This window comes from Haliaeetus leucocephalus, unplaced genomic scaffold (assembly GCF_000737465.1).
Source record: "Haliaeetus leucocephalus isolate CR32 unplaced genomic scaffold, Haliaeetus_leucocephalus-4.0 Scaffold184, whole genome shotgun sequence".
NCBI lineage: Eukaryota > Metazoa > Chordata > Aves > Accipitriformes > Accipitridae > Haliaeetus > Haliaeetus leucocephalus.
In genome coordinates, this window is record NW_010972620.1 from 13,396,815 (window position 1) to 13,411,164 (window position 14,350).

Consider the following 14,350-nt stretch of genomic DNA (forward strand, 5'->3'; position numbering starts at 1 on the left):
TTTAGAACCTTGTGCCAACCTCTGGCAATGGTGATACCAGGTATATATATGCATTTTTACAAAACTTTTACAAAACACTCACTAGTCTTAATATATGAATTCATCATATTTACAAGATCAAAATCAACATGGATTTTCTTTGTTCAGTGTCTCACATGACTGATAGTAAGAAGAGGGATTATAGCTTAATTTATAAGCTTTAAATCTATTACTTTCTTTAATACCAAAGAAAAAAATATTTCTTTATTCTCTGCCAGTTTGTGAAACACTATTATTTCTCCTAAGTTTGTCTTCTTCAAAAATCTGTATACTGTTTTATATTCCCAGAGAGGTTCTTCCAGGTTCAAAACTACTCCTATAAAATTTTGTCGATAACATAATTATCCATAAAAATTCTATGGCAGAAGTTTTCAAAGGAGTCTACAGTCACTCGTCCAAATGAATCAAAACCTGATGAGATTTGACCACCTCTGAAAATCTAGTCAATAGTCCCATCATACTTACTGCATGTTGCCCTCAGCAGTTTTACAGACAGGAGGCCAATCCAGGCTTCACTGAAACAAAAATTTACTTCTGTTAATAATTTTTAGTAAGATCAGTTCTAAATATGTGCAAGAGCCATTACAGTCTCTTAAATTAATCTGAGGTCAGCAAGAAAAATAAATCAGAAACATATAATTTTGTATTAGCCACAGCACAACATTCCTTTGTGTGCCTCCACTGATTTCTGCGATGTTTGGCAACTTGTACCGGTGGAGGTGCCTGGCAGAGACTTAGTAATTCTAACTTCTAAATCATTCCACTCCTCAAGTCTGGGATCTCTACAAACTCTATGCAATGCCTGAGAAAACTCTTATTTTGAACTGTTATCATTGTGGATTTGTGGGAGCACATCTACAGTGAAGTCACACCAGTATTTCCCAGTCAGATTTCAACAACTGCAGAAGAGGACCTGGGCAAGTCAGTACAATTTGAAGGTGACATAGTAAAAGCTTGGCTATATGCCTCTTCTGGTTTAGCTTATACTTTCAGCTCTGCCTACCTGAGACACAGTTTACATTAATGAAGTCCTTTCACAGGTACAGCTAAAGCACTTCTTTGGTTCAATGAGACAAGCTTTTTAGGCAAAAAGGCTCCTCTGTTGTCAGTTACATCTAGATTGGGAGTGCATTGGAGGAGAGATGGAAGGTTGCTGGCAGACTAGCATTGTTATGGCAATTCAAGGGTGAATTTTTTCTCAGTCCTAACAGACGTAGCTATGCCAGCACAACTATGTAAACTCATAAACAGTACAAACTTTGCCTCAGTTAATCATAATTTGGATTGACTTGGGCTATGGGTTTGGTCGAGAAATGATGCCAGCAAGTGATCCTCATTCAGATCCTTGGAACCTGGATATACCCCTTGCAGATTTGTACTTCTCAAGAAAAGAGAAAGGAACAGAATTTGGGCCAGGATTTCAACTGATTCTGAGAGCACTGTGCATAGATCAAGTCAATGGCATGAAATGATTGCTGGGTCCTGGGAAGGCTCAGACAATTAAACTTAAAAGAATTACTAAAATATTGATAACACATAAACATGCAAATAACCTCTAATGTAAAGCATACATTTACAAAACTTGTGCTAAGTTCAACACCAAGCTTGATAAATTTCATATATGACTTTCCATTCCAATGTTCGAAGCTGGAAGCATATTTTGAGTATTATAGAAAGTTTTTTAAAAGTCAATATGTATCTTTTGGAACCATGTTTAATTTAAGTGGGAAAAAAGTCTTCTACATTTGAATTTTGCCAAGAGGCCAAAAAAGGGGCTAACTTCTGGCAGTGATTCTGTGATTGAAATATTTTTTACATTAATAGCCTGTAAAATTTTGCAATATTTTCCATTAGGAATAGCAACAGAAAATACACAGAAAAGGTCAATTTTCAAAGGAATGGCAGAAAAAAGCTTTCATTGTGGGAGCTATTTTCGTTTCATTTATGTCTTTATAATAAAAAGGAAGAAACAACAGTCAAATTACTATTTAAAACATTTTTAACACTGCAACATTGAAGGTTTAAATATTAAAAGAACCAGAATTTTATTTGTGGTCACAAGAATAAGCTTAGCTCTTAGGAGAAAGTTGGCTCAAAGAACTGGTAATAGGAAATGGAGCATCCATTTCCAGCCAGACTGCACATAGATTGAAAGGCTTTTTGCTGTCTTATGGTTATTTATTTATAGAGTGCCATTCACAAACATGGGTATCCATTAAACTCTTAAAGGCAGATTTTGCAGGGGAATGAATGACTGCTGTGTGCACAGAGCAGTAGATCCAAGCGTAGCCACTGCCCTGTGGAGCCAGACTCCTATTAACAAGCGACAAGTGGCATGAGCGGAGCCAAGGAGCTCCATGTACTTTGTAAGGGACAACTATGTACACTGTCACCACCACAACTGTTCCCCTTGGTGGCAGTCTGAGTACAGAGGTCAAGGACAGAATGGAATTGAAAAGATTGGCCTTTGCACCATGCCAGCCTGTGCGCTACCTGTTTTTGTAATTTATTGACGTGACATTCTGCTTAAGGAGTAAAATTATATTGAACTCTTTTATAAACAATATTTAAACAAACCTAGTTTAAAATGGTACCCTTATTCTCTTTAGCAAACCTTTCTGAGGACTGATTTTGAATCGGTTTTCTAGATATATAACTGAAATGGAAACAACTTGAAACAAAGATGTAAATTTTGCCAACAGGCTAGCCAGCCCAGTGAGGAGGGCTTTAAACTATGAATGATGAAAGACATGGACATACTGGAGTGAGTCCAACAAAAAGCCATGCAGATCATTGAGCAGTAAGAGAATCTGACAAAAGGAGAGGCTGAGAGAGCTGGGCCTGTTCAGCCTGAAAAGGAGGCTCAGGGGGATCTTATCAAGTGTATAAATATCTGGCAGGAGGGTATGAAGAAGACTGTCAGACCTCTCTCAGTGGTGCTGAGCAATATTCTCAGTAATTAAAAATGGTCAGGTAACCTAAGATCACATCGGAGTAAATGTGAGAGTGCATGAGATTAAAAGGCTGCTGTCCTTTGCTCAGTCTGTATACTAAAATTCATACCAAACTACCAAGAAACCCATGCTCATGGTCAAAGCTACAGCGCATCTGGCAACCCAGGTTAACCCCTTCATGATAGACTGGCCATTTACTTCAGGAAATCTCCCCTAGAATCTAAAATCTCTGTTGACTACTTATTTCATTAACCCCCAGAGCTAATCATTGGCAGTTTTAAGGGACCATTAAAATTTGCAGCTGTATGGAAAAAGTAGCTAATTTACTATCTTCAGTGTTTACATTTTTAAGATTACTTTTGTAAGACAAGGGACAGAAAATTATTTTAAAAGAAACATAAAAGTTGAAGTTGTTTATAAAGGTCCCCAAAACATAACAGATCAGTGACACCAAAACATTTCAGTGCCAAAACCTGGCTGTGTTAGGGGCACACAGTACCTGTTGTAGATACCTACAGAATCCATTCTCACAACCTAACCATTTAGGAAAAAATAAATAATATTTCTCAATATTAATTTCTTGGATTATACATATGAGTCTACAATATCCAGACAGTGGCCACAAAATTATCCACCTCAAAAGCCATGCAATTGAAATAAACACATCTGATCTGTGCTTCTTCAGAAGATCTTAACTGAATGAACCACATTAACTGCTATCTAAATGGACAGAGGTGCTCAGATACAAACACTGAGCTGAACTGGGAAACCTTATAAATACCTTTGACATTTACGTGCTGCTTGAATCTATTTAAATAACCATGTCTGTCAGTTATCCTTCTTAGGAGTTTCCATGTATCACAAGGGCTCAGGAATGGTCTACTACTAAGAAGTACTCCATAAATAGTTTGATTTCTGGTAGTAACTATGAACGTCAAAGGCAAATGACATCATATGTATTAAAATCAGAAAGCACACATATTTCTGATGTTCTCTGAAATTAAAACAATTTGAAAAATATAGCACCCTGCTTATCTGTTTTTTAAAATCAAACAGCCTCAGAATGGAAAAGAATCAAAGCCAAATGCATATTATTTTTGCCTTTAAAAGTGCAGTGAAAATGACTGAACAAGGTTAGTTTCCAGTGTTAAACCTCCATGTATGTAACGGATCCTACATTAAAATGTATTTTCTTAACAGGTGATCTTATTAAAAAATTGCTAGGAAAGATGATAGCAAAATCATGTTTGAAAGTGCCAGAAATGTGAAATAATTTTTTGGTATAGTTTCTTATAATAAACTTACATACAAATGTGAATTAGGATTACTAAAGATAAAATATTCGATAGTGTGGAAAATAAGAAGAGTAAAGGAGATAGAACAGAAAATAAATGTCTTATTCCAGCACAGATACAAGATTCATTACAACACTAGTGCTCCAAAATGTTTAAATGGTCTAATTAAAAAATTCATTAAAATACTAATATGAGAGAAACAAAAATGCATAAATACAAATACACAGTATTTCCCTAATGCTAAAATGTGGACTTCCATAAATGTAAGACACATTTATGTACCAAACTACATTTAAATTTCTATCAAATCACTTCAACTTCTTGGTTGGTCTTCATTATTCATGATTAATCAATGTGTACATAGACTTCACGATGAAACATAACATGACAATATACAGCAGTTGTTGAAAAAAAGCCAACTTAACTGTCTTCCAGACATAAACTTCATAGAATCATAGAACCATTCAATGATTTGGGTTGGAAGGGACCTCAAAGATCACCTAGTTCCAACCCCTCTGCCATGGGCAGGGACACCTTCCACTAGACCAGGTTGCTCAAAGCCCCATCCAGCCTGGCCTTGAACACTTCCAGGGATGGGGCATCCACTCCCTCTCTGGGCAACCTGTTCCAGTGCCTCACCATACTCACAGTAAAAAATTTCTTCCTAATACCTAATCTAAATCAACCCTCTTTCAGTTTAAGGCCATTACCCCTTGTCCTATCACTACACTCCCTGATAAAGAGTCCCTCCCCATCTTTCCTGTAGGACCCTTTAAGTACTGGAAGGCAGCTACAAGGTCTCCCCGCAGCCTTCCCTTCTCCAGGCTAAACAACCTCAACTCTCTCTGCCAGTCCTCATAAGCTGGATAGGCTCATAAAGAACCTTTTACCCTCATAAAGAGCTTCTATTGGTTTCTGATACTTCTTTCCATGTCATTTCACAAACACTTTACAGAGCAAGAGTGCAATTGTAAAAGTGAATCTAAATTAAGAAGAAAAAAAAAGGAATTATTTGATGATTTAAGAATGATTATAGGACAACCCACCTACATCTGAAATATTTTGTTACAAAGAAAGATTTATCATCTTACAGTAGTGCCTAATTAAAATATGATCTTTATTTGTTACCTCAAAGTACAAATAGTGTAATTTATAATTGTAAAAACAGCTGGGCATGAGGGATATTTGGTGGAACCATGATAAGCATTTTAGGTGATCTTGCATATTGAAAAAAACGGGTACACATGATAATAAAATTGTTAGCTTACAAAAATGTTAACCCACCAACTCCCCTGCCCGCAAAGAAAACAGTGTAACTTGGTCAGGTTGCCTATCTTTACTTACTCTCCCTCCAGAGAGTGACAGGCTGCTCTATTTCATAGAATTAATGTAATCACAATATAAAGAACAACTAATGTTTGTAAAGCTGGTTTCTCACATGTGATAAAGATGAATGTGTAAATCTTATATAGAAGATAATTTTACAATGTTTTAGTTGGGCATGAGACAGATCCTCTATAGATCCTTTCTACTTTGGAGAAACTACTATATAGAACATTTCAAAGTCAGTAAGCATGACTGAACAAATAATGCAAAAAAATGATACTATTCCTTCACACAATTTCATTGGAGCTCTTCAACATCCTCTTTTTTAAAGAGCAGTATGAAAAGTTTTGAGCTAGAAATTAGAAAGATGACAGATAAAGAGAAATAATTCAACTCTCTGTGTAAATACATATAAAATTCTTTTCAAGTCTCTATTGCTTTTAAATGTAATGATCAGATCATGAAACTATTCAAAGACTAAGATATATGTGCATTTCTTCTGCTGTTTTCTTGTGAACTGTACATGCATACAGTGGTGAGGACATCTTGCTGTTGCAGTTGCACAGTCCTGCCACAAAGTTAGTTCATACCTGTAAAGAAGGTACTGCAACCTCATAGGCCCACCAGTGAAGGTCCTATGCTGTCCCCCAGGTTGCTGGGGTAAGTAACCCTGCCAGAGAAAAGGAACCAGCCCAGAATTTGTCCATACTGTGCTGATTTTCATATGCATTTTTAAATCTTTATGGCAACTGCAGTCTGGCAAAAATTAGTGTCTTATAGAGCATTTCTTATCACAGTCAGAGGAAAAACTAATGTACTGAGTTAGCTGCCATTACACACCAATCACTGACCTGTTCTTTGTGCATGAGAGGATCAGTGTCAGTTGCCCATGTTGATTCTTTTAGATCTGTTGATAAAAATGAATGTTGACACACTGTGGCCTCTGGCAGACAAAGTTGTACTTTGACAATTACTCTTTTCAAATTAAGAATTGTCAAAGGGTATATGGTCTATTTTTCTTATACCAAGAATCTCTTTCTGCTTCTTATCACTGTGGATGCCACAAATAGAAATAAGATTAATTGTACTGCAGCCCTCCTACTGTGCTGAAATTCAGATCTGTTTCAATGAACACAGATCGTTTGCTGTCATACTTGGCACTCAACTTAAACACAGCCTTCTCGCTCACGTAGCCCTGGGGTGTTTTCTCCTAAAATTCAACACAGTTTTCATCATTCTTTTTCTATTCATGTGAGTAATGCTGAACTTCTGATGGTAGGAAACTTCAAACATGTTAAAAAGCTACAACCAGACTCAAGATTCCCTCTGTGCCTGCTATCTGTCAGTTATTACCATTTTTCTGCTATTTAAGAGAGCAGAGATCTCCCACTTTTTCTGAAGAAGGCATAAAGAAACTGCATTACTTGCAGGACCCTGTCTGTTTATTTATGCTTATAGAGTAAAAATTTTACTGTCTCCTGAACTCAATTTAAATTCAAGCCATTTTCTAATTTTACTTTTTCCTTTAGGCTATCTATTTTTGGAAAAAAAAAATCATATCTGGCTGTGCTGATTCAAATTCTAATTCTTTTACTTCATCTTCACCTGGGTAAATCACTTGAGCAAGCTCAGACTTTTATAAGGTCTTTAGGATTTCACCTATTTTATGCATGTATAGCTTCATAATTATTTACTTTTAGTAATCCAATTTCAATCATCTCCTGACTATTTTGAGAAAAAGTAATTTTTGCAATTTAAAAATTCTCTCTGGAACATTCTGTTTTCCTCTGCTTAAGTACCTCTTATAAATACACGTGTGTACATCTGTGCACGTGTATAATGTGGGCTAAGTATCTAAGTGGAATTCCTCATATTAAGTTTCAATGGAAATTTTTGTCTGTATAGTAGAGTACATATACTGTGAATGAAGGAGAGAACATACAGGTATACATATCTATACAACAGACAATTTTATAAGGTCTAAGAATTAATTGGTTAGTTTAAAATGCTAAAATGATTCCATTAGGATTTATGAGCTAAGAATGCTCAGGGGTTTAGTGTCCTGACATCTCTTTAATTAGCAGTCTCCAAGATCTCACACTAAGAAGATGCTAAGCCAGTGCCTTCTGTCATACCTCAAGAGTTTCAGAAGGCTTGGAAGCCACAGAAGAAGGTGAATGTACTATGCCTGTGAGCTATACAATATGTATAAAGTACTGGTTTTTTACTAGCATCAAGTTAGGACTTCTTGCTACCACTCCTGCTTTGATGGTGATGCAGTTCTAAAAGAAATCCTAAGAACAATCCAGCAAAAATGGGTGAGGTGAATAAAGATGCCGTTGAAAAATACTTGGAGAACAACCCCCAGTTTGCCAAGGAGTATTTTGACCGAAAAATGAGGGCAGAAGTGCTGGGAAGCATCTTTAAAGTGAGCCCTGGAGATGTGAAGGAAGGAGTCAGCTTTAAAGACATGTCCCGTCTGGAGGAGTGTAACATACTTTTTGAGCTGCTAACAGAAATCCAGGATGAAGGAGGCACTATGGAAAAGATAGTGCACAAGGCCCTGCAGAGGCTGGCACAGCTGCTGGCGGCTGATCGGTGTAGTATGTTTGTTTGTCGTTCCCGAAATGGTATTCCAGAGGTAGCCACCAGGCTTCTCAATGTCACTCCAACTTCCAGCTTTGAGGAAAATTTGGTGAAGCCAGACAATGAGACTGTTTTTCCTCTGGACATCGGGATAGCGGGATGGGTTGCTCATACCAAGAAGTTTTTTAATATACCTGATGTGAAAAAGGTAAGTGACTTCTATTGGGGAATGGGTTTCTGTGCATTTGCTTACTCAGTTTCCTGCACAGGGCTTGTGGTACAGAGTCATTCTTCAAAAACATCCCAGAGAAAGAAATCCAGGCCAAAAGCATGAGAAAAGCAGCAGCAGAGTTTGCTTAAAATCCAATAGAACCACACCATGTAGCCTAGTGGGATACTTCCAGTATCATTGCACAATAGTTGTAATGTAATTTACTATAATAAGGGAGGAGAATATTCAATTAATAGAGACCAATAAGTACTTGTGTTTCTGTTGAACAACGCAGGCTCCTATTCTGTTTTCCAGTATGGGCTTGCAAGTGCTCTCCCTTATCATTCCATGCTGCCATACATGCACCTCTGAATACAATTAATTTGCAGCTTTTTTAATGAGGATGCTTCTTTATAGGTAGGTGAATGAATCCAGATGAAGATGATGTGAACCTATATGTTCAGCTTCAAGTCTGTCTTTGAATTTAAGATGGCTCCAAATTTTTATAATGTCCAGATCCAGGGCTTTTGTTCAGAACCATCTATAGAAGAAGATTAATGAGTCAGAGCTACTCTGACATTTTCAAAGTTCCTGTTGAATTTCCACAGAATCACCTTCTTTAGTTATGGTGCTGATAAGGGTTATTACAAATGTTAATTAAAATTATGAGTGACCTAACAAATTAAACATGCATGAGTGGGAACTGCTTTAGAAACTGCTCTGAAATACATGGGGAAACATAAATGTGCTTTGGTTGTTGTAGATTTCTTTAGAAATAGCTAACCTTGTATTATCAAATGGTGACATCTTCATCTCTTTTTAGCCTTATGTGGAAAAGCTCAGCATAATCAAATGGAGCTAAGATAATTATACAAGATGACAGTATGGCTTCTCAGTATTATCTATACAGTCAATTTAAAATTCTGGGCCATTTTAGAGATGGAAACCACCTCAGTGTCCTAAGCTTAATGTAAATAATAAAAATCTTTATACACTGCAATTATCTATGTTTTCCAGGAGGTAAACAAAAAGTAATGTATTTTATCATGTTAAAAGTTGGGATACATAAAGGAATAAAGCATTACATTTAAAGCTCAGAAACAAATGAAAATGCATATATATATATGTAAAAAGAACATTCCAATATAGAGTAAACTACCTCAGATGTAAGTAGGAATCATGGGAAAAAACAGAAGAAGGACTGATTTGAGAAAACAAATCAGTTGATTTTTAACTGACCACTAAGATGCTTTCTTCAATGGCTGCTGTTCTGACAAGAAGCATCTGACTCACTGCCTCTTACCACCACATGGGGAGATTGGAGGATAATCCTTCTAAATTCATAAGGCTGATTACATGAGAAAAGATCAGGTGGATCAAGAAAGATGTGCCTTCTATCAGACACTGCACTGCTCCTTAATATCATTATGTGAGAGGTGCCCAGAGCAGGGCTGCCCAAATAGTTCTGCAATGGGATTTGTTCAAAATTTTGTGACAAAGGTAATTTGAATATGCTTAAATAAGAGAACCTTTCTGTCCATCTAATCCTGCTAGGTATAGATTTTGCACTCATAAATTAATTCATGTCAGCTGAATATCTGTCCAGCTATTATTCAATCATTCTAAGGTAATCTTTACTTAGGCACCCATTTACTCTCTTAGGATTACTGAGGTCTATGCCATTAGGCCCACACTTAAAATTCAGTTAAACCACAGTGCCATTAATCCACATTTGGTAACTAAATGTCATCAAAACATTGACATTTTATAAGTTAATTGCAAAACTCCCAGAGACTTCTCTGGGATCAAGATTTGTTATTTAAAGGTCTCAAAATTGTCACTATTTCCATTCTATTTGTACAAGAAGTGAAGTGTCCAAATCCGCACTCCTCACACAGGCAAAGCTCCCACTAATGTAACCAGAATCTTTATCTCCATAAGGAACCCAGAACTGCAGCTTTAGTCAGTAACACTTAAGGAATATAGTTAGTCCATGGCAGCGGAAATAGGCAGCCACTGAAGCCTTTATCATGTTTTTGAAAGGATAATTATTTTTCAGGTCACTTTGTATGCACTTCAAACTAGGTTGTCTGCTACCCAAATCCTAAGCAAAAAATGACAAGCAGAGTTAAGCCAGAGAGGAATTTTGCCCCTACTGCCTTGTCAGAATACAAAATGCACAATCAATAATTCTCGATGGGTATAGTACCTTAAAGATGTCATGTCTAACCACTTTCTATTGTTGACACAATCCATATCCAAACAGCATAGTGGTTAAGTCTTAAGTACATGACAACATTGACAAACCCACAGTGAGACATTTTCATGCTTCAGTCACCACCCCTTTAAAACAAGAGTGAATGTAATGAAAGATCACAACAGCAATAAATCACTGAAAAAAACCATAATACTCCACTTCTAGTGCCTGGTAGCCAGTTCTTTAGGGATTATCTCCTTCTTCAACCTGGAAAGGTACCAATAAACCTGAGGAAGCTCCTCATCCTGACTAATGCTTCAGAAAAGAAAAGCAGAGGAAAAGATACAGACCTTCCATAATTAACTTAGTAGCCAGAACAGTCTCCACACAAGATTACGGACCTGTTGACTGTGAGAGCTAATGGTGTTTAATCCAGGATTTAATAGTAGTGAGAAATAGGAGGCCAGACAGGACCACTACCCTAATAATTTGCCTCACATTATTCCCAGGGTTTGGCAGAGTATGTGACTCAAATATTGCAAACTAAAATATAGACTGCGTAAAATTTGATATGGCCATTAGTATTCTTTATATATTAACTGATAACACAGACAACATAATAAAGAAGAGCACAATTACCTTACAACTTTTGCTAAGGCATTATTCCAAATAAAACTAAGAACTAAGAAATAGTTAAACAAGGAGCATGTCTTCTGGGGAATCTAAGTCTCACATTCTCAGCCTGTTAGAACCAATAATGAAGACTATATATATTTGCTTTAATCCATCGTGTATTTAAATTATTGCATTATTCCTTTTAATTCAGAGATATTTGAACAAAGATTTAACTGAGGATTGGAAACTCAAGAAATAATATTCCTCGTTATACTAGAGTATAAAATTATATAAATGGTGAAAAAATGCTTCAAAAGAAGTGAAGGCTTTTGGATTAGATCCATAAAGGGACTGAACAGTTCTGACACTGAAATAACAAGCCCTCATTTTTAGAGGTCCTGCACTGGAATCCACAACCCCCAGTGAAGTGAACTGAAGAAACAACAGTGTGGAGAGATTCTGGTGCTTCCAACTCAGATTAAGGAGCCAGAGCAGTGATTGTTGTGGCATCTAATTTAACCACTGGAAACCTATGATAGAAAACAACTTAAATACATCTGCAAGTTGCAAACACTTGTATCATCCCTTTGTAAACTGATCCAGCTTCAGTTTGCATGAGTCTTTTTTTTGTGGGAGCTCTACTTCTCTTTAATGCAAGGATGGAAGGGACTTTAATTCCAGGCTTAGCTGAAGTGACAGGAGTTTCAGATTCATGGGAATGTGCCAGAAGAAGAAACACTCCATCCCTTTTCTTGAATCTACACCAAGTTGTAAAATAAAATAAATATTATTTGAAGAGGGAAGAGAAGAGAGCCATGGGAAAGCATAGTTTTGCAGCTTAGTGGTTCAAACTCTCATGTGGCAGTGAGGAGACCTGGACACCGAACTGTTGTCCAGCTGCTGTGTGTAAACAGTTGCTCTGGTAACACACAGCAGTGGTCCTGGGACCAGGAGGTAGTCTTAGACTCCCTCCTAGGGCAAGAAAACGTTGCTGGAATCAGATGCATCCATGTCAAAAACACGAAGCAGTGGGAAAACACAGGAGAGAGCAAGATGGTCAATGACACAACTGGTTGCCCTGAAAATGGAAAGAATGGAGTCACTTTGTGGTGGAGCGGGTAGCAGGACAGCCACTTGCTAATAAGATGTCTCAGTTCTTAACTCATGTTCTGCTAGTCCCCTCACAATGTGATCTTGGAGAAGAAACCCAAATATCCAACATATTGACAAGGCAGAGTATGTTAAAAAAGGCCAGAGGAAGATTGTTAAAATAATTTTAGAGGGAAGTTCTTGAGAAACAAACTCAGAGGTGTTAAGATGAGAAGAAATAAGAGCAAAGATACACAATGCTACAGAAAGTATTGCCTTCCTGAATGTCTGGAAAGTAATGAGAATTGAAAGAAACAATCCCAAGATAAACTAAAAATGGGGAAAAAATGGAGAGGTAGCCTTTTACCTGGGAAGAACTTGTGTTGTAAAAGTTAATGTCTGCTCCTCCATTTTATCTTATCATCTTGATAATAAAAAACAAATTGTCATAAACTCACACTCAATATAGTAAATGTTAACTGAAAAAATGGAAATGTGTTCCAATCTGTTATAAAGACAAAGATTCAGTCAACTCACAAGAAATTTTAACACAGGAACAAATTTCTATTAGTTGTGCCTTCCAGAAGAAAAACCCAAACCTTTAATTCTTTCCTTCAATTAATTTGTGTTAAAAGAAGAAAGCTCCAAAAATTGAGGAAAAAATGAACATTAAAAATTGAAATGAAAAGCTTCCTTTTAGCCTAATTTTGGTTTATGTGAAAAAAATACTTAAAGCAATATAATACAGATTCAATTTCAAAAGGTTGCAAAATAGCCACTACATACAGCAAATAACAAACACATGTTTCAGTGACATGACTGAAAAGTTCAACCCCCAAATGCTGTTAAATATATATTAATTTTTACTTGATTCAGTTTCAGAACTCTAGTGATCTTGAAGATACCAAAGTCAATTTGTTCTGTAATGCTAGTAAGTTACATGTCAAAATGCAGTTGTTTTACATCCCTGACAACACATGATTTTTGTGTGTGGCCTAATGAATAGCCAATTCATTTAGCTAATTGGTTTTGGTTTTGAATCAGACTGATGACATTTTCATAGCTGATGGTATGTGCTTTTTATTTTCCATTCATACTCAATCATATCATTATGAAACAAAAACATTTGTCATTTGAAATTAGGATAAGCACAAATAAGAGATGAAGCAATACAGCATGCCAATACTACCTACTCAGTGGTAAAAATTTTATTTGAGAAATCTGAGCCAAGACAAGACAGTCAGTGGGAGAACAAAATAGGAAAAGGAGAAAATACTGCAGGGCTACCAGGAAGAAAAACAAAAACATGTAAAGATCGTGCAAAGAAATGTGTGATAATGATGAAAGTGTGACACCAGCTCATGATGTCAGAGGTTCCTGTGGTTCCTGTTCCAATAGTGCTCCAGACCCACTCCTGGTCATCACACATCCAAAGGATGATGTATTTTGACCAGTCTGAGCTCATCTATCCAACCCAGAACCTCCAGCCCAACAGGAGCAAAGTAGTCAATACTGCAAGGGGTCCCAAAAAGCCATTCTTCCTCTATGCTTTATAAGGGGAAAGAGGTGGAGGAAAATAGGCATCTGCTCTCTTGCCACTACCACCTCAGCTGCAGGATTAAGTCTTATCACTTCTCCTTAACTGTGATATTTGAGGCACTTCGCCAAACTCAAAATGGAGAGGTAGGCTGCACAGCAGGTACTGACAGGTCACTTGGAGTCAATGCAACAAGGAAGGAACAGGAAGAGTTTTTTGAATGGGAGTAATGATGATGGTGATATGAAAACCAAGGTGTAAATGTCATCTGTGGGACGTGAACAAAACAACATCATGCTGCTTGCTAGTAAGGCCCCCAGTCAAGGAAGCAAAGGTTTATGGGGAGGTCTCATTTCCTAACATTTCAAACCACATGTGTAATGAAGATGCTGATGGTGTGCCAAATTAAAAGCAATTGGGAATAAGCAAGTATACTGGAGGTGTGAGAAGCCTCGGTACTAACAACTTTGAGCTGCTGTTCCTATTACCTCAAATCAACCA

At 37.0% G+C, this 14,350-nt stretch overlaps 1 protein-coding gene across 2 annotated transcripts in view; it reads left to right on the plus strand.

Moving 5' to 3' along the window:
• The first annotated feature begins 7,732 nt into the window (after positions 1-7,732).
• Positions 7,733-14,350, plus strand: part of PDE6C (phosphodiesterase 6C, cGMP-specific, cone, alpha prime) — a 32,713-nt gene continuing 26,095 nt past the window's right edge. The window contains exons 1-2 of one of the 2 annotated variants that reach the window (XM_010564933.1): positions 8,010-8,021; positions 8,100-8,408. In XM_010564933.1, the coding sequence (XP_010563235.1) occupies positions 8,010-8,021; positions 8,100-8,408 (321 nt within the window). Of the gene's footprint in view, positions 8,409-14,350 lie in introns of both variants that reach the window. The other variant, XM_010564932.1, reaches the window with a different exon arrangement.